Source organism: Ruditapes philippinarum, unplaced genomic scaffold (assembly GCF_026571515.1).
Source record: "Ruditapes philippinarum isolate M1 unplaced genomic scaffold, ASM2657151v2 ctg917_1_1_1_1, whole genome shotgun sequence".
NCBI lineage: Eukaryota > Metazoa > Mollusca > Bivalvia > Venerida > Veneridae > Ruditapes > Ruditapes philippinarum.
In genome coordinates this window covers 153,371-173,675 of record NW_026853925.1, presented here as the reverse complement: position 1 = coordinate 173,675, position 20,305 = coordinate 153,371, and the positions used below count along the sequence as shown (strand labels likewise).

The 20,305-nt window shown below is 30.9% G+C and overlaps 1 protein-coding gene across 1 annotated transcript; it reads right to left on the bottom strand.

Annotated features, from left to right (window-relative positions):
* Window positions 1–1,991: 1,991 nt before the first annotated feature.
* LOC132738390 (zinc finger SWIM domain-containing protein 7-like) lies at window positions 1,992–10,353 on the bottom strand. Its single transcript, XM_060725883.1, has 6 exons — window positions 10,205–10,353; window positions 6,452–6,520; window positions 5,758–5,779; window positions 5,061–5,163; window positions 3,905–4,009; window positions 1,992–3,617 (listed from the first exon to the last, which is right to left on the bottom strand). The coding sequence occupies exons 1-6, from the start codon at window positions 10,221–10,223 to the stop codon at window positions 3,513–3,515; spliced, it is 423 nt and encodes a 140-aa protein (XP_060581866.1). The 5' UTR covers window positions 10,224–10,353; the 3' UTR covers window positions 1,992–3,512.
* Window positions 10,354–20,305: the final 9,952 nt, after the last annotated feature.

Genomic DNA, 20,305 nt, shown 5'->3' with positions numbered 1-20,305 from the left:
GTTTCCGCCCTAGTTCTCTGCAACTACTGGCTGGAATTCTACAAAACTTGATGGGAATCATCAATATCAAGAGGAGATGCCCATATGGTAAATTGGTTCCGATCAGACCCTTTATCTCAGAGTTATGGGCCTTGTTTAATTATGCAGTATGCATATAGAGCAATAATCTTTTCCGCGCTTCTTCTCTGCAACAACTGGCTGGAGTTCAAACGAAACTTTATGGGAACCTTCAATACCAACAGGAGATGCCCATATCATCGCCTTGTTCCTGTCAGACACTTTAACTCAGAATTATGGCCCTTGAATAGTAAAGCAGTATGCATATAGAGCAATAATTGTTTCCACACTACTTCTCTGCAACTACTGGCTGGATTCAATTAAACTTTATAGGAATCATTAATACCAAGAAGAGATGTGCACAATTTGTTGCCTTGTTCAGACCAGACCCTTCATTACATTACAGCTCTGTTATTGCCCTGAATATTTATCATGTACAAAGAATATTACTGTTTACGCCATGATAAATATATATAAATAAAGCCTTATGTCTTCAGTTGTTGTGTTAGTAATAACCAGTACTCGGTGGGGGGATATAAATTCAAGGAATTTGCTTGTTCACTTTAACACACAAGAACTGTACTGTAATCCTTAATTGAATCCACAACTGACTTCTGTTTTGAATGAGCTTTATAAAGTAAGGTGTTTTTCTATTCCAATATTGTTTATTTTAAGAAGTCTGGAAAAGTCGCAAAACATCTTTTTTCTAAAACTTGGTCAAAACTGACTTGCGTTTTATTCAGCTTTTTTTTTAAAAGGAATTGTAGGCAAGTTGTCCTTCCATGAATCCAATTAAGTAATTAAACCACCCTAAACACTTATCAACAAATCTTTATGCTGAAATGCATGATTAAGATTTATCAGCAAAAAACTATCTCTGTAAACAGAGTTACTATAGCCATCTATATACATTGTAGTTACCGGATATAAATGAACAAGGTATGTTTGTAAAACATGTATGCCCCCTATTGGCAGCCAATTAGTCATGTGGCCAGGTTATTGGGACAGACTGTTGACCTAGTGACCAAAAAATAAATAGGGTTTATCTACTAGTCATGACTAGTCACTAGGCCATTGTGACCAAAAAGGTTGTGTGCAGCAATTTTATGACAAATTTATCACAAATCTTACCTAATAATATATGCATAAATTTTATGAATCATGTAGGCCTCCTTAATGAAAGCCAATTTTTATATAACATTTATAGACCTTGAAATGTGTATACCAAAAGCACTTTTAGTTAAGTAAAAAAAAACGAGTTGTTGAAACATTGATCAGAAACCGTTTAAGCCTAGAAGATCTTGTCATCTTGACCTTTTACCCCTTGACCCAAAAAATCCATTAAGATAATCTTCTGACCAAAAGCAATGCATTTGTGAAGTTTAAAGGTCAAGTGCCCATTGCTTGTCCAGTTATTGATAGGAAACTGTTTTGACATACAAGATCAATGTGATCTTAACCTTTGACCCCCTGACCCTAAATTCAATAGGGGTCATGAATTGGGTTAATGTACTGGTCAAGACCAATGTACATATGTCGTTTGACGGCCAAGGGCCCATGGGTTGTCAAGTTATTGATTGGCAAACCGTTTTCACCTACAAGGTCAATATAACCTTGACATTTGACCCCAAAATCAATAGGGGTCATCTCCTTGCCTAGACTAAAGCACCTACGAAGTTTGAGAGCCAGCAGTCCAATGGTTGTCAAGTTATTGATCGGAATCCGTTTTTACCTACAAGGTCAATGTGACCTTGACTTCTGACCCAAAAACCATAAGCCTTCTTTAGTTATTGATTGGAAACCATTTGGTCTACGGACCAATAGACAGACCGACCAACAGAGGGACAAATGCTAGCAATATACCCACACTTCATTTAAGTGGGGCATAATTAATTACTAAAAATCAGGTTGTTATATTAAGAAATACATTTGGAAATAAAGCAGCTTTATTCAATTCATATGACAAAATAACAAATATTTCATATACAAACAAAATGAAACAATAATAATAAAATGTAACGGTGGGAAGCTTAATACTTCATTGAGATACCTTAACAATATTATTTTTTTTTTCCATTTTTTTATTTCACAATTTCTATTCATTGTTAATATCAGTAGCCTGTACCTGGATCTTAATTTAAGAATGATATTGATGGATATTATTAATTAAATGTAATATAATTAAATGTATAAAATTTAATTATATACACAAGCCAAATGATGTCTTTTAATAAAAAAAAGAAGTAATCTGCCTGTTTTATTATTACGTTCCAAGCCAGTTTAACAATACAATGTATTTCAGTTATATTCTTCGACAGATTAAATACTTATAATGTGCTAAGTGAACTACATCGAGTATAGAAGTAATATTCCTGGCACCATTTGATTTATTGATATATCATGAGGTTATTATACATTGTTGAGTACAATACTGAACTATTGGATGTGTAAACAGCTGTTAATACTATATTGGAACGAGCTGCTAGCCAAGTCTGATATGGTTATTGCAGCTGTGTACAAGTCCAATAGGATCAGTATTGTTCTCCACAATGTTAAATGACCTCTTTATTTCACACCACCATTTCTTGACATCAGAACTTTATTACCGGTACTTCAATTACAAAGATGATTAGACATGGATTTTTGACTCTTAAAAAGAAAGAAAAAGAGACTAGATGGGGTGCGATATAGATTTTATATTGATTTTCGTACTCTGGAAATGAAAACAAGGCTAAATTGATATAAGATTGGATCCAATATGATTTCTACTGGAACATCACATGGTGCAAATACTGAAAGTGCATTTATCTTAAAAGGTGTGAAATGCATATATCTGACTTCATACAAGGTAGGTGTAAGAATTCCTATTTATGCTGTGCATATATGGTGTAACAAAGCACTTGATTGGCCTTTCTGTTTGGACAGGCCTGTGTAACAATGCACTTGATTGGCCTATCTGTTGGACAGGCCTGTCATTACTACATTATATTACAGGAATAGTTCATATTGTAATACATTTGAAATAAAATGTTATGTAATTAAAATTTCTTTACATTTAGCATCTTATTCAATTTTAGTTCGGTTAGAATTACTGTGCTCTACAGTGCAAATCAATTACTTACAAGACAACAAGTTTATTCCCCCCCTTAGAAATCTGTTACCTAATAATATTGCCCCTCATCATCAATAGCTCAATTTAGATGTTTCAAACCAAACATACTGAAGGTTAACTCCCCTGCAGATTTTATGAAAGTTTATTCAAATCATGTTGTATGTTTTTACTCTTTATCATAATCATATTATAAACCTGTGACTGAACTCACAGTTTTTGTAAAAGTGATCAGTTCAGTTTATAAACTCCTTCCATATCAAATACTCTTAAATTATAACGATAAAAATTAAGCAGCATTCAACCTCCTCTTAAAAATCCTGAATATCTGCTTTAGTCCAGTTTTTCATTCCAAGTTGATCAACAAGTCAGTCAATTCTTTATCTGTCACTTCAAGTTTCTTAGTTACCTCCATAGCATCTGACAGCTTCACTGCAAGTACGTGCTTACACTGAAAATATTATATTAATATAATTAGATGACTTGTATCAAATCTTATTAGATGTGCATCATAAACATTTATGACAATAAGAAAAGTTCATGATTCTTTCTACAAATTTAACTTTTTAACTTCACTTGTGGTTACCTCAAATTAGTGATGTTTTACTACCAGTACATTACAGGCTCGAGTTAAGTGCACAACTGTCAAAACTCAACTTGATTAACAATACAACAAGAGTTGCTATAAATATTAAATATATACATGTAAGATGTACCTAATATTATACAGATACTTACCATAGATAGTTCCTCTTTATTCAAAACAGAGAATCTATATGCAGGACAAGAACAGTAGTGATTTCCCTTGAAACATGTATATGGTGTACCTGAACTTCCAATCACCTAAAAATATACATAAATATAATTATATACATGTGCATGTAATACTACAAATAAATAACTGGTTACATAAGGCTAAACTCATTGCCAAAATTAAATATTAGAAACAAATAAAAAGAACCTGCTTACACATAATATTAGAATATTTCATGTCAGTTTTAACACTATAAGTACACAAGGTATATGAAAATAAATGGAACAAACAACCTCAACCACATTTTATTCTTTACGACTGCTTCTAAAGTACATGTACCAGCCTCTTGCGTATAACAATTTATATGTAGACTTGAGGGTGTCCCATCAAGGTGGGCTGCAGGGGATTTGTCACAAAATCTCTTAGGAGAACAATAGGAATTATAGGAGCAATTCAGAGTGAACACATGAAGGCAGCAGTCACCTCATGTTGAATTTAGTGGAGGAAGACTCAAAGGAGGAGCTAGGTGGCTCCTGACTGGGCAGTATCAACTTAGTCTGTACATCAGCAAAAGTAAGAGCTGAATCAACTGATGAGTGGGGATCATTACATGATTTTGGAGCCAGCGCATCCCAAAAGGTTAAATAGTCGGACGAGTGATGATCCCTCGCCAATAATGAAGCTTGTTTAGCACTCTAAGGTATCTGGCTAAAACAGGTAGCCTGTAACTATGTGCATTGTATTTTGTCAAAACTTTAAAGAAAATTTGTATAAAGGATAATTATGACTTGCTCTGAATATCGAACTAATAGTATCCATTGTAATTTTAAGGGGTTACAAACTTACAATATTTATGTGCTGTAACTGCTGCTAATATTTGTAGTATAGAATGTGATCATATTGCATAGATGTAAAGGCTGACCTCATTTCATACTGGAGGCCCAACTTGGTTGTTACAGATGCTAGAGTTCACTTATATAGAAAGAACATCAAAACACATGGTTATCTGATTTGTAATAGGAGGCATATGTTGTATCAAAACATGGACATAGCATACAGCTATGATGTATATATCCTTATGTAAATAAGACTGATTAAGTTACTATGGTAACAGTATTAAATACAGCCATTATGAATTACCTGATACAACTGTCTACCTGCAGGACAAACAAGTCGAGAAACACTTCTACTGTCAACCAGATCTAATGCCGGCAATAACGGAGCTTGATATACATTACTCAACCTGAAATATTTTCTATTATATCATATAATGTCTTTTTGTTTTTTGGTTCAAACCAACTTGTACTATGGTGCCCATTTGTGGCTGAAATAATGCTACAGAGTTTTTCCTTCACCAGTAAAGCTGAAAACTTGCCATATGACCTATATTGTGTTGGTGCTATGTAAAACCCAACCAAACAAATTAAATTAAAACAATAGTAGCAACATTATGCAAGTTCATGAGATCATTTAGGGGACAAAATCTATTTTCAAATAGAGTATACAGTATAGCCTCTATAGTGGCTCTCCTTCTTCACAACAGCAATATTATTTCTTCTCAGAGTAAATATTTCAACTATTTTTACCCCTGTTGAGCAACACCACTATTCAACAACCAAAATATTTGTCTCCCTGAGGTTATAATTATAAAATGTACTCGTATGTCACTTAATGGAAACTGTAGAAAATACTAAAATTCTAAGAGTAATTTAAGTTAGGACACATATTTATTCTAATTATGCTAATGAGGCAGTTCAAGCTGCATTTCTGTACCAACTTTATCTTGAACTAATTTGACCATAAGGAACACTTCCTGAATAGATTTAATCAAACTTACGCTGACAAAATTTCATCTGTAACTGAAAATGAAAGAAAATTATCATAAAAATTTAAGAACAGTACATTATAGCAAGTGAACAGTTCTATATATCAAAAGCTTAAAAATCGTTTACCAACTACATGCATGCCATTTTCCATAGCTAACACATGTATCTAGTTGGTAAGAGGTTAATTGTGTGTTTCTTTCATCACACCAACCAATGCAAGCATAATCTTATTACCAGACACTGTCACATAGAAAGTAGCATTTTTTGCTAATTTTCCAGAAAATTGTAAAAAGTAATTCTCTGATATGGTAAATTTTTTATTTGCATGAAAAACTTGACTTAGAATGAGGTTTTATATAACATTTTCCTAATTTTCCTTATAAGCTAATTGAATTTGATAACATTTCAATAATATTCTTTAATATCTCGATTATCTTCTCATATTTTAAAACTGGTGCATGTATCTTGCTGAATTTGTGTAATGGATTTGCTTGAGAACAGTCCATTGAAAGTTCATGGGATTTAAATATATATCAAATTAAAAAAAAAAGAGCTACTGACAGTATGACTGCATGAATATACAGGCTGGCCTGGCTCTATAATCATTGAAACTGCCAGTTACTTTTGGTTCCAATAGTTTAAGGGCTAAGCATTATAATTATGTTAAAATAACTACAATTTGTTTTACTTCAGGTAAACTCTAACCTTTTCCAGTATCCTTGTAAACTTGTCTTAGTTCCACAAATAATTGACTAGTCACTGCTTCAAACACATCTGAAATACAGAAGATGTAATATGTGTCAGTAGCCAAATAGCTTTGTAGATAGGTCTACTCCCTCGTAGCAGAATGGTTTTCAGAAGGTCCTGGGTTTCAGTCCTGGTCAGACTGCACAATTTTCTTGTCCCGAGAAATTTGCACAAAAGAGACTGTGACTGTATTGACTAAAGCTCTGAGTCATTTTAAATTTAAGAAATTTTGGTACAAAGTTCAATATAGAGCGGCAGTCTGTGAAATTAGGGTTTAAAAATTGTTGTCATTCCAATGATTCGGGCAACCAATTCAAGAAAATCTGTTTGTCCGAAGTAAAAACTGGTTGTCCCAATATTTTCAGCAGAGCATCTCCAAGCAATTATTGATCAAATCTGCAAACTTATTTTCAGTAATAAATGTAAGCAAACTACGATAATTGTATTTGATATCTTGCATTTTATCACTATTCATTGACATTTTGATGAATACTTTTTGCAAATTTTTACTTGTCCATCGGGCAAGTAAACTTTTAAAAATTAGTTGTCAGGGCCAAAAAATGGTTGTCTCAGGCAATAGGACAACTGCTAATTTTGCAGACTCAATATTCACAGAGAAAATGTGTAATGCAACTAGATAGCCAAGCCAGCAGCAGAACCTGGTGATGATGATATTCAGAGTCCCAGTCGGCTGGACCTATGAACTGTGAGAAAAAATATCACGAAGCAACTGACTATTTATAATGTCAGCCTGCATTTTTTTCACTGTGGCAGATGCAAAATATGTATTTCAATTTCAAGACAAATTTGATCGCTACTTGACCTGGGTAAGTTAGTACAAAATATATCATAAATAACTGTGCCAACTTACAATGTTATAAAACTTAAAAATATGAGAAGCAGTCATCATAGATTTAAAAAAAATTGAGGGACTTTTAAACGGAAAAGAGTCAACTCGGCCCTATACCAACTCGGCACGGGTCAACTCGGCACAGGTCAACTCGGCCCACTTTACAAAAATATATATAACGTATTAACTTTGCTTTGCATGTTGTTAAGGTAAATGAAATATAATAAAAAAAATAATTTTCATTATCTTATTATTATATAATTATACATTGTAATTCTGTCGAAATAAAGTAATTATTTAGAAAATGTTATTTATTTGTCTTGAATATTCGATAAGATTAATATAGATCTAATAAAAATGTGTTTCCTTAGAAGCATTTTGTTTGTAAAGTAATATTAAAAAAAAAATGAAACAAAAACGTGTTCACTTAATATCATAAGCGTCTAATTAATTGCAGGTGGCCACTAATCAAATTTGAATGAATGAATCAATCATAATTATCACCTAATTAATCGGTTTCCTTAATATACACATTGATTGATAATAAAAGCCCGTGACAATAGGAGTCCTTTAACGTCTTTTCGCTCATTCTCAATAAAACACAGCATTTGATGTTCCACTGGGTAGCTCTTATACGAAGGTTTTTCTTGAGGTCAAAATGTCGTTAGAAAGGTGGCTGCCACTTTGTCTAATAGGGACTCTCAGTTTTACATTTCTATCTGTTATTTTTCTTTTACAAGTACCATTAATGCCCTAAAATGTAACATACGTTACTGTCGCCACCTAGAATTTTCAACTTTGAAATTGTGTTTCAGAAAAATAAGTTCCAGAATAAACGAAACATGTGCAATTAGTCATTGCTGTGTGTATATGAACTTTGATTATTGGTAAAAATTATATTTTACTGTTAAAATCTCATTGATATAATGGATGATCAAATGTCGCCAAATGCATATAAATAAATAGTGACAAACCTAAAACAATAAGAAGTGAAACCGAAATTACATAATTGAATCGATGCATGCTTAATAATACGGCATATATATAATTATAAGTAAAAATAAGCTTGCAGCCTCTCAAATATCATTATATTTTCGGAAATTTTCATTTTTTATTCATTTTTTTTCAACAGCATTTTAAAAAGAAACATACGTTACCATTATTTAAGAGCCAATCCATTCAAAGAAGAATCCAAACAAGAAAGAAAATTAACATGTGTGTAACTCTGATATATTAACCACAAATTATGGCGGGTTAAACGGTTTTGTGTCATTTTTTAACCCACTTTCAATGTAAAAATGAAACATACGTTACAGAAACATACGTTATCAACTTTTTAAAGTAAGTTTATCAAAAGGGAAATTGAAGTCAGAAAGCACGTATATCAGCAACATAATACTTCTATTTGACGTTAGTAAGTAAATTTTGTTAACTTTGGTCGAGTTTTAACTTGTTTAAGTAACCACAGTGAAACAAACGTTACTTTTATCAAACAGACTTTATATTGTTTACACATGCATATATAAAAACATAAACTCGCATTTTTATGAAATAGAATGATGTACATTTGATTCCTAAATAAAAAAAGTCGATTTTACATGTAAGTTTGAATTCCGTGATAAAGTTCATAAATAAGCGAGTGTGAAACATACGTTACTCCAACTTACAATTCAACATTTTTTTTTAAAATTAAAGATAAAGTTGGGATTAACATGCCTGTTAGTAACGGTTACCTTGTATTAGATGAAAGAAGATACAAAATTGTTTTTACAAAGGAAAGATATTTTTTATAATATGTTGATGTACCAGCAGAAATGTTAAAAATATATTACAAGATATTGATGTTCTCAGCAACAACTAATTCGTTTCTGCAAAGAGCTTACTGGCCGTATTTCATTCTATATATAATAATGTTAAAATAATATCCATAAATATAAATTATTTTACAAAAAATAAAATTGTTTTCTCATCCTTTTACTTGCATTTGAATAAAATGAAACATACGTGACATCCTATATGGGGATAAATACAGAACTGCTTAGCAATAAATTTTCCAAATATTAAGAAAGTGGAAAGTTGAATGTTTTGAAAAAAAATTGCTAATACAACATTTGTGTATGCATTCGACCTCTCATATATTATTTATGATATATGTCCTTTGAACGAAGACATAAAATAATCATTTCCAAAATTGACTATTTTTTGCTTTCTACGAATATTTCACTTTGAAGAAATTGACTGAAAATTAGCAAGGTACCCAACTTCCTTGAATTTTTCTGGGTTAGAAAGGCCCTCTAGAAAGAGAATTTACAGATTTTGATATATTTTACAGACATTTGTTATTAATATGCAGCCAATATGTTACATTATTAGATCTGAAATCTACGTTACCGAAGAAATACAGTGTCATTACCGAAATAATGCCATCCTGTTATATCATAGTTTCTTGTTCAAAATATTTCTGGCAAACTTGCAAAATACCCTAAACTTTTACTTCAGCGATAAAAAATGACACAATGACAACATCAAATTTTCAATATTTTTCAACCTCAAATGCTTTATTTTATTGAGAATGGGCGTTTTACCAATTTCATTTTATTTGTTTGTAATTGTCAAAAACTTAAAATTAAAATTATCATAAAAAAAAATTGTTACTGTCAATCCGTGTATTATATTTATAAATAATTACAATAAATAGTGATAACACAAACCTAAATATTAATAATTGAAAAGTGGGGGCCGAGTTGACCCGTGCCGAGTTGGTATAGGGCCGAGCTGACTCGGGGGCCGAGTATATTTTAGGGCCAAGCTGACCCGGATTCCTTTTAAACACTGTTTAAAGGGCTATTAGCTAAAATTACCACTTGAAACAGAAGTCATGTTGGTAGTTAATCATCTGCAATTTCAGATCCGTGAAATCAGTCTTTGATGGCATCAAATTGCCATCAGCAGAACATTGAATTTCTTTTTTAAAAAAATCTTGTCCTTTCCCTGAAAATCTTACCGGTGCTGATATACGTTTCTTACACGACAAACAATCACATTTACTTGAGTGAATACATGACCTAATTATCAGAAAGCACTGGCTTAATAGTTAAAAATCTTGGCATCACGATGAACTAATTCCAAATATCATACTACTTATCCATTTAAAAATTTCTTCACGAAGTAATTATACAATAATATTCCTTTTAACTAAAGAAAATTTCTGTGCAAGGCTATTTTCTCAATGGCAATATGTCCTATATACAGAGATAAGGTTGAATACCACTAAATACAGCTAAATGAGAGAAAAATTCAAATTATACTTTTATATTTAGAATTGAATGCTATTTTGATTTCTAAATAAGCCAATCTAGTTCTTTTAAATAGGAACACATCCTTTTTTCCCTCAATATCCCGTAGATGTAATAAAACATTAGTCAAACTTATGAGACTTGTCAATTTAGAGAAATCAAGATAATTTTGTATGGCTGATGTCATAATGTAACGGTTTGACAGTATTGAAAAAATCTGTAAAATGGGCAAAACCATAATTCACACTGAATTAATTAGGCTAATAAAACATCTGCTGATCGATTTCTTTTTTATATTAATGTACATGTAGTTAAAAACAATTTAATCCAACACAAAAACCAAATACAGAAGTTGTGAAATGTGTATCTGCATGATTTGAATAATACTAAGCCCCCCCAAGTTTCCTCGGGCATCATCATCATGTTAAAATATTTTAAGATTATTTTACATCTGGGAGGACTGCATGATTCATAATACAAATGATTTCCTATAATTGACTCATATCTACATATATTGTGCATATAATTTACCTATATTATTGTGCATATTTACATGAATTAAGCATATTAACATGAATATTGTGCATAATTTATATGGATTATTGTGCATATTTACATGTATTGTACATATCTACATGTATTGTGCATATTTACATGAATTGTGAAAAATTACATGTATTTTTGTGCATATTAACATGTATTATTGTACATTATGTGCATGTATTGTGCATATTAACATGTATTGTGCATATTTACACATATTGTGCATATCTATATGAATTGTGCATATTTACATGCATTGTGCATATCTACATGTATTGTGCATATTTACATGTTGTATTGTGCATATTTACATGTTGTATTGTGTATATCTATAATCATGTATTGTGCATATTTACATGTATTTAGCATATCTACATGTACTGTGCATACTAAAAACATTATTATTGTGTATTGAGTCACAAAGTGCATACTAAAAATTGTGAAATCTTGATAGTGCTATGTTTTAATAAAAACAAGAGCCACCGCCGGGCGGGGGCAACGCTCGACTTTTTACTTTTTCTAAACGCAAACATAGAAAGGTTTGAACATATCTTAACGTTTCCTTTTTATAAATTTAGTTGGTCTGTCTTGTCACATTAGTTTTGTTTATATATTTTGTATATATATATGAATAGAAACATTACGCAATTTCTAAAAATAGCAGCATTACGCAATTTCTAAAAATAGCAACATGATGCAATTTCTAAAAATAGAAACATTGACGCAATTTCTAAAAATAGAAACAATGACGTAATTTCTAAAAATGGCAAAAATGAGGCAATTTCTAAAAATAGAAACAATGACGCAATTTCTACAAATAGCAACAATGACGCAATTTCTATAAATAGCAACACTGACGCAATTTCTACAAATAGAAACAATGACGCAATTTCTAAAAATAGCAACAATGACGCAATTTCTAAAAATAGAAACAATGACGCAATTTCTATAAATAGAAACAATGACGCAATTTCTAAAAATAGAAACAATGACACAATTTCTATAAATAGAAACAATGACGCAATTTCTAAAAATAGAAACAATGACACAATTTCTATAAATAGAAACAATGACGCAATTTCTATAAATTGAAACAATTTCTATAAATAGAAACAATGACGCAATTCTATAAATAGAAACATTACGCAATTCTTGTTGTTGTTGTTGTAAATATATATATATACACACACACACACCAATAAATATATAATTATGGTCATTTAATGCACAAATCTGAGAAAATTCAGTAATTTAACCTTCAAGGTCAAGGTCATTAAAGAGCCCAAGCAAATTTGGGTTTGATAAACAACAAGGTCTGGTCCTTAAGAATGTTCTGTTATAATATGAAGTTGATCCCTTCAATAATAGCAAAGTTACAGTCAGTTACCGCCAAAACAATGAAAATTTCAATAATTTGACCTTCAAAGACAATGTCATTAATGAGTGACGGTCAAGGTCTTTCGGTATATTTTTAACAGTTATCTTTGAAGATTATTATGTTCAAGTTTGAAGACAATCCATTCAAAAATAAAAGTTACAGCCAATAATAGCCAAAAAAATGAAAATTTCAATAATTTGACCTTCAAAGTCAAGGTCATTTATGAGTGAAGGTCAAGGTCTGGCGGGTTATTTTTAAGGGATATCCTTGAAGATTATTATGTATAAGTTTGAAGACAATCCATTCAAAAATAACCAAGTTACAGCCAATAACAGCATGAACAAGCAAAAATTGGACTTTTAACCTTGAAGGTCAAGGTCATTTATGGATGAAGGTCAAGGTTAGTGTGGTCTAGTGAAAGGTCTTGTCCCAAGGGTTGTTGTGGCCAAGTATGAAGACAATACATCAAGAAATAAAAAAGTTATGATCCAGGTACAAGTTTTCGGACGGCAACGGCAACGCCGTCCCGACTATAACAATACCTCTACTTTTTTTTTCAAAAAAAAAGAAGTCGAGCTAATAACCAGGCCTTATATAATATTTATTAACTTACATAATTTTAAAATGCTGCACGCATTCTAACACAGGATTTCATTTGTGAGTACCACCTGGCATGCATTATAAAATGGCTGCAATTGACTTCAAATAACTTGCTCCTGACTGCTCATGTTGTTTCTAAACATGCCAGATTAATCACAAAGCTATATTATTTCTGTAATATTTAAAGTACAGTGTCAGGTGAGGAAACTACCTCATGCAGAAAATGACAGTGCTCAATGTCTAGACAGCAAAATGTGATAATTATACAGCTAATTTGAATTATACCATATTTGGAGAAATTGAATAAAGGCCCATTACTGTATGCATCAGAAACACTTTTATTTTTATTTCTCAAATGCTTTAAATTTTTGATGTTCCTTTATAGGGTACAAAAAGTGACTAAATGTTGACAAATAATCAGAACCATTTTTTTGTTCTTTTGCTTTATAGCAATAATAGCACAATAATACTAAATAGTGATTAAGTATTTTCTATGGAAGACAAAATACTATTAGTACTACTTTCTTTAGATTTTGCTACCTTTATGACAATTTATTTCACAATTAACACTACTTTGTTCAGGCAAGAAGCATTTAACATGCTTTTTAACCATAATTTAAAAGTCATAAATTTATATGTTTTCCCTTTCTTAAGGACTTTGTTGAGGCATAACGTGCCTTTAAATAGATAACACACTTCATGTGAGTTGAGCATGACTTGAAGTCATGCTCTCAGAATACCAAAGTCATGACTGTATACAACCGTGCAAGATATATTAAAGTGGCATGCCTCCAGATGAGCAAAAATATTTCAAGATAATCTATCTTCAGTAATGTACCAAGGTTTTAAGAAAACTGAAAAGATTCAAGATTCAAGTTATAATTTACATGTTGGGTTATGTTTTTTCATTATATTTTTACTGTTACTTGTGAATGCTGAGTAAGGGGTATTTTTGCATATTTTGACCTCTTTTTGGTAATTAAAGTGGATTTTAAGTGCTCACTGTTTACATTTAATGTGTAAATTATTATCTTCACTTTACAATATTTTACCTTAAAATTCATTTTAAATTTTTTGTGAAAATAATTAGCATGAATCTGAAGGTGTGCTGCTTTAAGTTCACTAGTTATACCAAGTTTACTTTTGTTTTACAAAAGCAAAAATTTAATGATGAATTTATGGGAGAAGTAATTAAAACTCTAGACTGTTGTCATGAGGTAGTTTTAAGTATAGGTTATAGGTTTTATACAGAGTTTTAAGAAATTTAAATTTTCGAGCAAAAGAAGTGAAGCAAAGATTAGTTTCTTAAAACTCTGTCTCTGAAATATAACCTATAACCAACATACAGTAAGCCCCGCCCGTTCAAATCAAGTTCATTATGTATTTAATACATACAGTTAAGTTAAAGCACTGTTTGGTAAATATTTCGGCAAAATTTAAACAATTTTAATAGAGCGAATTCATTCAGGCAGACAAACTTTGGCGAACTGTAAATTAAAGTAAATGTATTTTATAGTCTCATGCATGTGTCACACTTACCGACTTTGCAACTTTAAGTACACTGGTTCAGTAGTTCATCCAAGGGCAATTGAAGTTTGAGTGCATCCTTTTTTATTACACCTCACATTAACTTTTATGTGATGTCACATGGTGTTATTTCGATCAATCATCCCAGAAATAAACATCATAATCTTTAGCATTAATATATTACCCAGGGGCCAATAATCTACATAGACTTAAGAAACTGTAATGTTCTAGTTCTTTCCCCTTACAGCTGTCAGAATAAGTGTATAGCAGTGAAAATCACACTACAATGTTGGTTTGGGTGTTATTTCAGTTCTCCGGTTGCTAGTGTGCACTATTAGTCTATTATGTGTTCTTTTTATAATAAACAGCATGATTTTTGAGTTGCAGTCTATTTCTTTTCTATTAGTTTTTCTCACACAAACTCTGTAACTGTCAAATGGTGACATTACGGCTTTTCTGGAAGAAGACGTTCCCTCAGTTGCCATACCTCACATTAACACACAGCAGTAACGGGGTGGTTTGAAGTGAATGACTTTAACTACTTGGCAATAGATAACCCCTGTTAATAGTAATCAACCTTAAAACAATGTAACAGAATGTAAACAATATATTTTTTTTTTTTACTAAAATAAATAAAAATAATATGATTATATCATAACAAAACATACATGTTTTTCTTTTATTTTATTTTATTCAATATCAATGCAAATAGAAACAAACAGAACAGTATATACATTTGTACAAAACAATAATATGATTATGTGAGACTCATTTACAATTATAATACAGTAATCTGTGAACTTAAGAAATCATATCCGGGACACTCCATGACAGTCACCTGATTTCCGGGACAGTCCCAGACCTACGGGTCATTATGGAGTGTAAGACTGAAGAATCTATTCTGCCAAAGAGGCTTTTGTCAATATCATCAAATTTCCAACAGTCCATTAACACTTAACAGGATTTCATGATATTAATACCAAAATAACAAACAATGAGCTTTCATCAGTATAGGGATCTGATCAAGCAGGTTGGCTAGGCACTATATACTAGTGGCATAGATAAATAATCATCGTTGATATCTAGAAAACCTACGATCAAACACTATAACAAAAACTCAAAAATAACAATTCACCGGTATATAAACATATTAATAAGATTCTATGTAAGCTAGGGTACTCAATATGATAGTGTAAAATAGATCCACTGTGGAAAGAAATAAACAATGCTAGCGCTACTTACTAAAACCCTTTTTTTTTTTTTAAAGTTCTGCCTAATAATATACATAATCAAATAAAATCTTTGATCTAATTAATATTTTTCCCCCAACAAATTTATTATTTCTGTTTTGTATTCCCGAATTACGTGTTATTACAGCATAACATTTTCATTGTATTCAGAATTACATTCAATCAATATGTATGTACATGTAGAATAGTAAGACAAAAAAAAGCAATATTTTCACAGTTATCTCTCTTATGCCTTTGTGAGATTATTTTTAAAAAGTAGTGTGAAATACATGTATCAAAAATATTTCGTCTTAAAACTTAGAGAGCAAAAAACAAAAAGCTGCTGCAAAAGTTTAACAGTGAAAACTTGAAAAAAGTCAAACTCTAACACATATGTGTACACTAACATGACATTAGCAAATATGAACAGACTGGCCTGACACAAGCATACATGTGTAGGCTGGCCTAGCCAGGCTCTAGCACATATGTGTAGTCTGACCTAACTAGCGCATATGTGTAGACTGCCCTGACACTAGCAAATATATATACAGACTGGCTTGGCTCTATGGTAATGACATAGGCTATTTTTCTGTTTTCAGCAAGAATTAAAATATAAAAAGATACGATCATATCAGATATGATCAAATACTGTTATATAATTATATATATAAATATATATGTTACATATTATCACATAAAGAGATTCCACATGTAAACAAATGATCTAAATATTCTGATATAAGATGAATACAGGCATTTAAATACACAACAGCTGTTCTCTTTGTGTATGTAAGTAAATGAAAAATGAGCCAGTAGAGCAGGTCAATATATCGAGGGTTGACAGCAAAACTACAGTAACTTATGTGAAATAAAGGACTCGCAACATTTTTGCAATCAACCCTCAATATATACATGAGTAAACATGTTTGTCAACTTAGCTTTCTGGAATTCATTTTAATGTTACGATTATGTAAATAAATGTCAGTTAATTGCAAACATTTGTTAAATGATAAAAAAAAAGTAGCTTAAATTTTTTTGTCAAAGTGTATAAAGACTTTGTAACATATAATTTTTTTTTTTGAATATGTTGGGTCAAATTAACAATGTAAAGCTCATGTGGCAATCTTAAGAGATTTAATATTAAAATAAATGCTTAAAGTTCACCCAAACATTTGTTATTTTGAGATACTTTGTAAATTACCAAAGAGAAATGTACTGAAACTTGAAGGCAATGTGATAAGATGACAAAAGTGGTTGATTACTTTTTAAACAATAAGGAAATTGTGGACAGTTTGCTTTTTGTTGTTTTTTTTTGTGTGTGTGTTGTTTTTTTTATCAATATTACATTGAACTATAAACAATAACCTTGAACTATATACTATACATGTCATGTTACCTATGACCATACTAATATATGCAAATTAGGTATAACCTTGTGAATATATAAACTGAATGTAAAAACATTTTGTGATCTATATCCATAATTAAGTTGTCCTATTTTTAACATAACTCAGCCGATGTTTTATCTATACCATTAATTTTTTTTTTTGGGGGGGGGGGGGGGGGGGGGGGGGGATTAAAATTAATGATCTATGACAGATAACACCCTGAGGAAATACCAGGTTTTATTATTTTCTTAAGTCTGTTCAGGCCATATTTTTATATCTAAATTCATTCAACAAACAAAGAACATAAGAATGTACATTTGTACTTATCACTAAATCTGTTAAACCAATAGTAGACATTTTAAAGTTCAATGCAGGGCAATGCAATATTAATCTCATTTCAGAGGACAAAATTCCCTTCTGAATAAAGCCGTATGTTTGCATTGTAAAATATTTGAACTTGTGTGCTGTAATAATAAACCTGACCTATCGACCCAAACAGTTGGTCAACCTTCACACAAATCCTCAATGACCGAACTAACTGGGTTAATTATATAGAGAAGTATCTGACCGATCATGGTCATTTCCCATACATGGTCATTAATAAGACTTCAAAATGTTTTGAAATACATCTTAGTAACAGAAGAAACATTTTGACAACTTTGTAAGTGGTCAGTAGCTCATTTGCTGATACATGTAGTTATTACACTAGTGTATTATTGTTTTTATCAAACAGGCCTATTAAATATGATGATATTATAAATTCTCAATTCTTTTATTTTTTATATTTCCATACTATAGCATTTTAAATAAAAAAATTACTTTCTTTAAACCATCTTATAACATAATAACAACAACAAAAAGTAATATAACAGAGATTTTGAAAAAAAAATAAAGCCATTTAGCCATTTGAAATTACAGATGAAATTCTATTGGAACAAATGGCTGTATATTGTATATAAAGAATTGTTACTAGAAATATCATAAAGTTCCCAACTTTGTACTTATAAGAATGGTAAAAATGGTGAACCACAGCCTTAATGAAATTATCATAAAATGATAAAATGTATTTAATTTTTAAGCGTATTAAAGCCCCTATGTAGCTGGGTATTGTAATTTGTATTTTTTATTTTCATATATTATAATAATACAATGTTTATCTAATAAAATTTACTTTAAAAAATGTACTAACAGTCATACACATAATACATGATATAAATCTAAATGAAGTAAGTATATACATTAATATATACATCAAGACTGACCTATGTTCATGACAAGGTTTTGCAATTATTCCTTGTTTTGCAATTATTCCTCATCAAGAAATTTACCTGTTAACACCACAGTAAGTAAATTGAGACCTTGTATCTTAATATAACCTTAGTTGCTATTATATAACAATCATATAAATATTTGAGCCGCGTCTAGACAAAACCAACATAGCGTGTTTGCGACCAGCATGGATCCAGACCAGCCTGCGCCTCCGCACATTCTGATCAGGATCCATGCTGTTCGCTATCAGTTTCTCTACTTGTAATAGAGTTGGTGAGCGAACAGCATGGAACCTGATCAGACTGTGCTGATGTGCAGGCTAGTCTGGATCCATGATGGTCGCAAATGCACTATGTTGGTTTTTTCGTGACCCGGCTCATTTGTACAGATAAAAAACTTTGTAAGGAAACAACAATTATTTTACACTTTTTTATCATTATGATAGACATATAATTTATCATTGACAAAAGCAACAAAGCATGATTGCAAGCTTTATCCCTTTAAGGGAATTTAAACAAGAGCTGTCACAGGAGACAGCGAAGCTCGACTAATAAAATACTGGACGCAGTAAGGAGGACAAAACTATGAAAGAAAAATCAATTATGTATAATTATGTATTAAGTTATAGTAAAAAATAATATTTGTTAACATAAATTCCAAGATCAAGGGGAATAATTCTAGAAATTATAACAAAATAACAACAAAAAGTAATATAACAGAGATTTTGAAAAAAAAAAAAATAAAGCCATTTAGCCATTTGAAATTACAGATGAAATTCTATTGGAACAAATGGCTGTATATTGTACATAAAGAATTGTTACTAGAAATATCATAAAGTTCCCAACTTTGTACTTATAAGAATGGTAAAAATGGTGAACTACAGCTTAATGAAATTATTATAAAATGATTAAAATGTATTTAATTTTTAAGCGTATTAAAGCCCCTATGTAGCTGGCGGTATTGTAATTTGTATTTTTTTTTTTTCATATATTATAATAATAACAATGTTTATCTAATAAAATTTACTTTAAAAAATGTATAACAGTAACCATAATACATATTAAATCAATGAAAGTATTACATTAATATAAATAAAGATATGTATGAACAGTTTTGCAATATTACCTTGTTTTGCAAATTATTCCTCATTCAAGAAATTTAACCTGTTAAAACAGTAAGTAAATGAGCTTGATTCTTATAAACCTGTTCTATTATATAACACATATAAATATTTGGGCGTCATAGACAAACCACATAGTGTGTTGCAACCAGCATATAGACAGCCTGATCCGCTTAAGGAATATGCAGTTCGCTATAGTTTTTACTTGTAATAGAGTTTAGTTCAAGGCGATGAATCCTGATCACACTTATGTGAGCTAGAGTTGGACATCTGTCGCAAAGCATAGTTGGTTTGACTGACGCGGAACATATATTTGAAGTTTAAATTAATACTTAAGACAGACAATTATATTAACAAATATTTTATCACAAGATAACATTATAATTTATAAATCTGGACAACGCAACACAAGCATGGACTGCACACTTTATCCCTTAAAGGGAATTAAAAAAACAACAACATAGAAACTAAAACAACTTGTGAAGGTTTGAACACAGTTATGTCAGAATTTATATTGTAATCTTCAGAAAATATACCTTACAACAATTCAAGAGATTCTACACACATTTTTTTTTAAAGGAATAAATTTATTAATTAATGAAATTCAAGGCA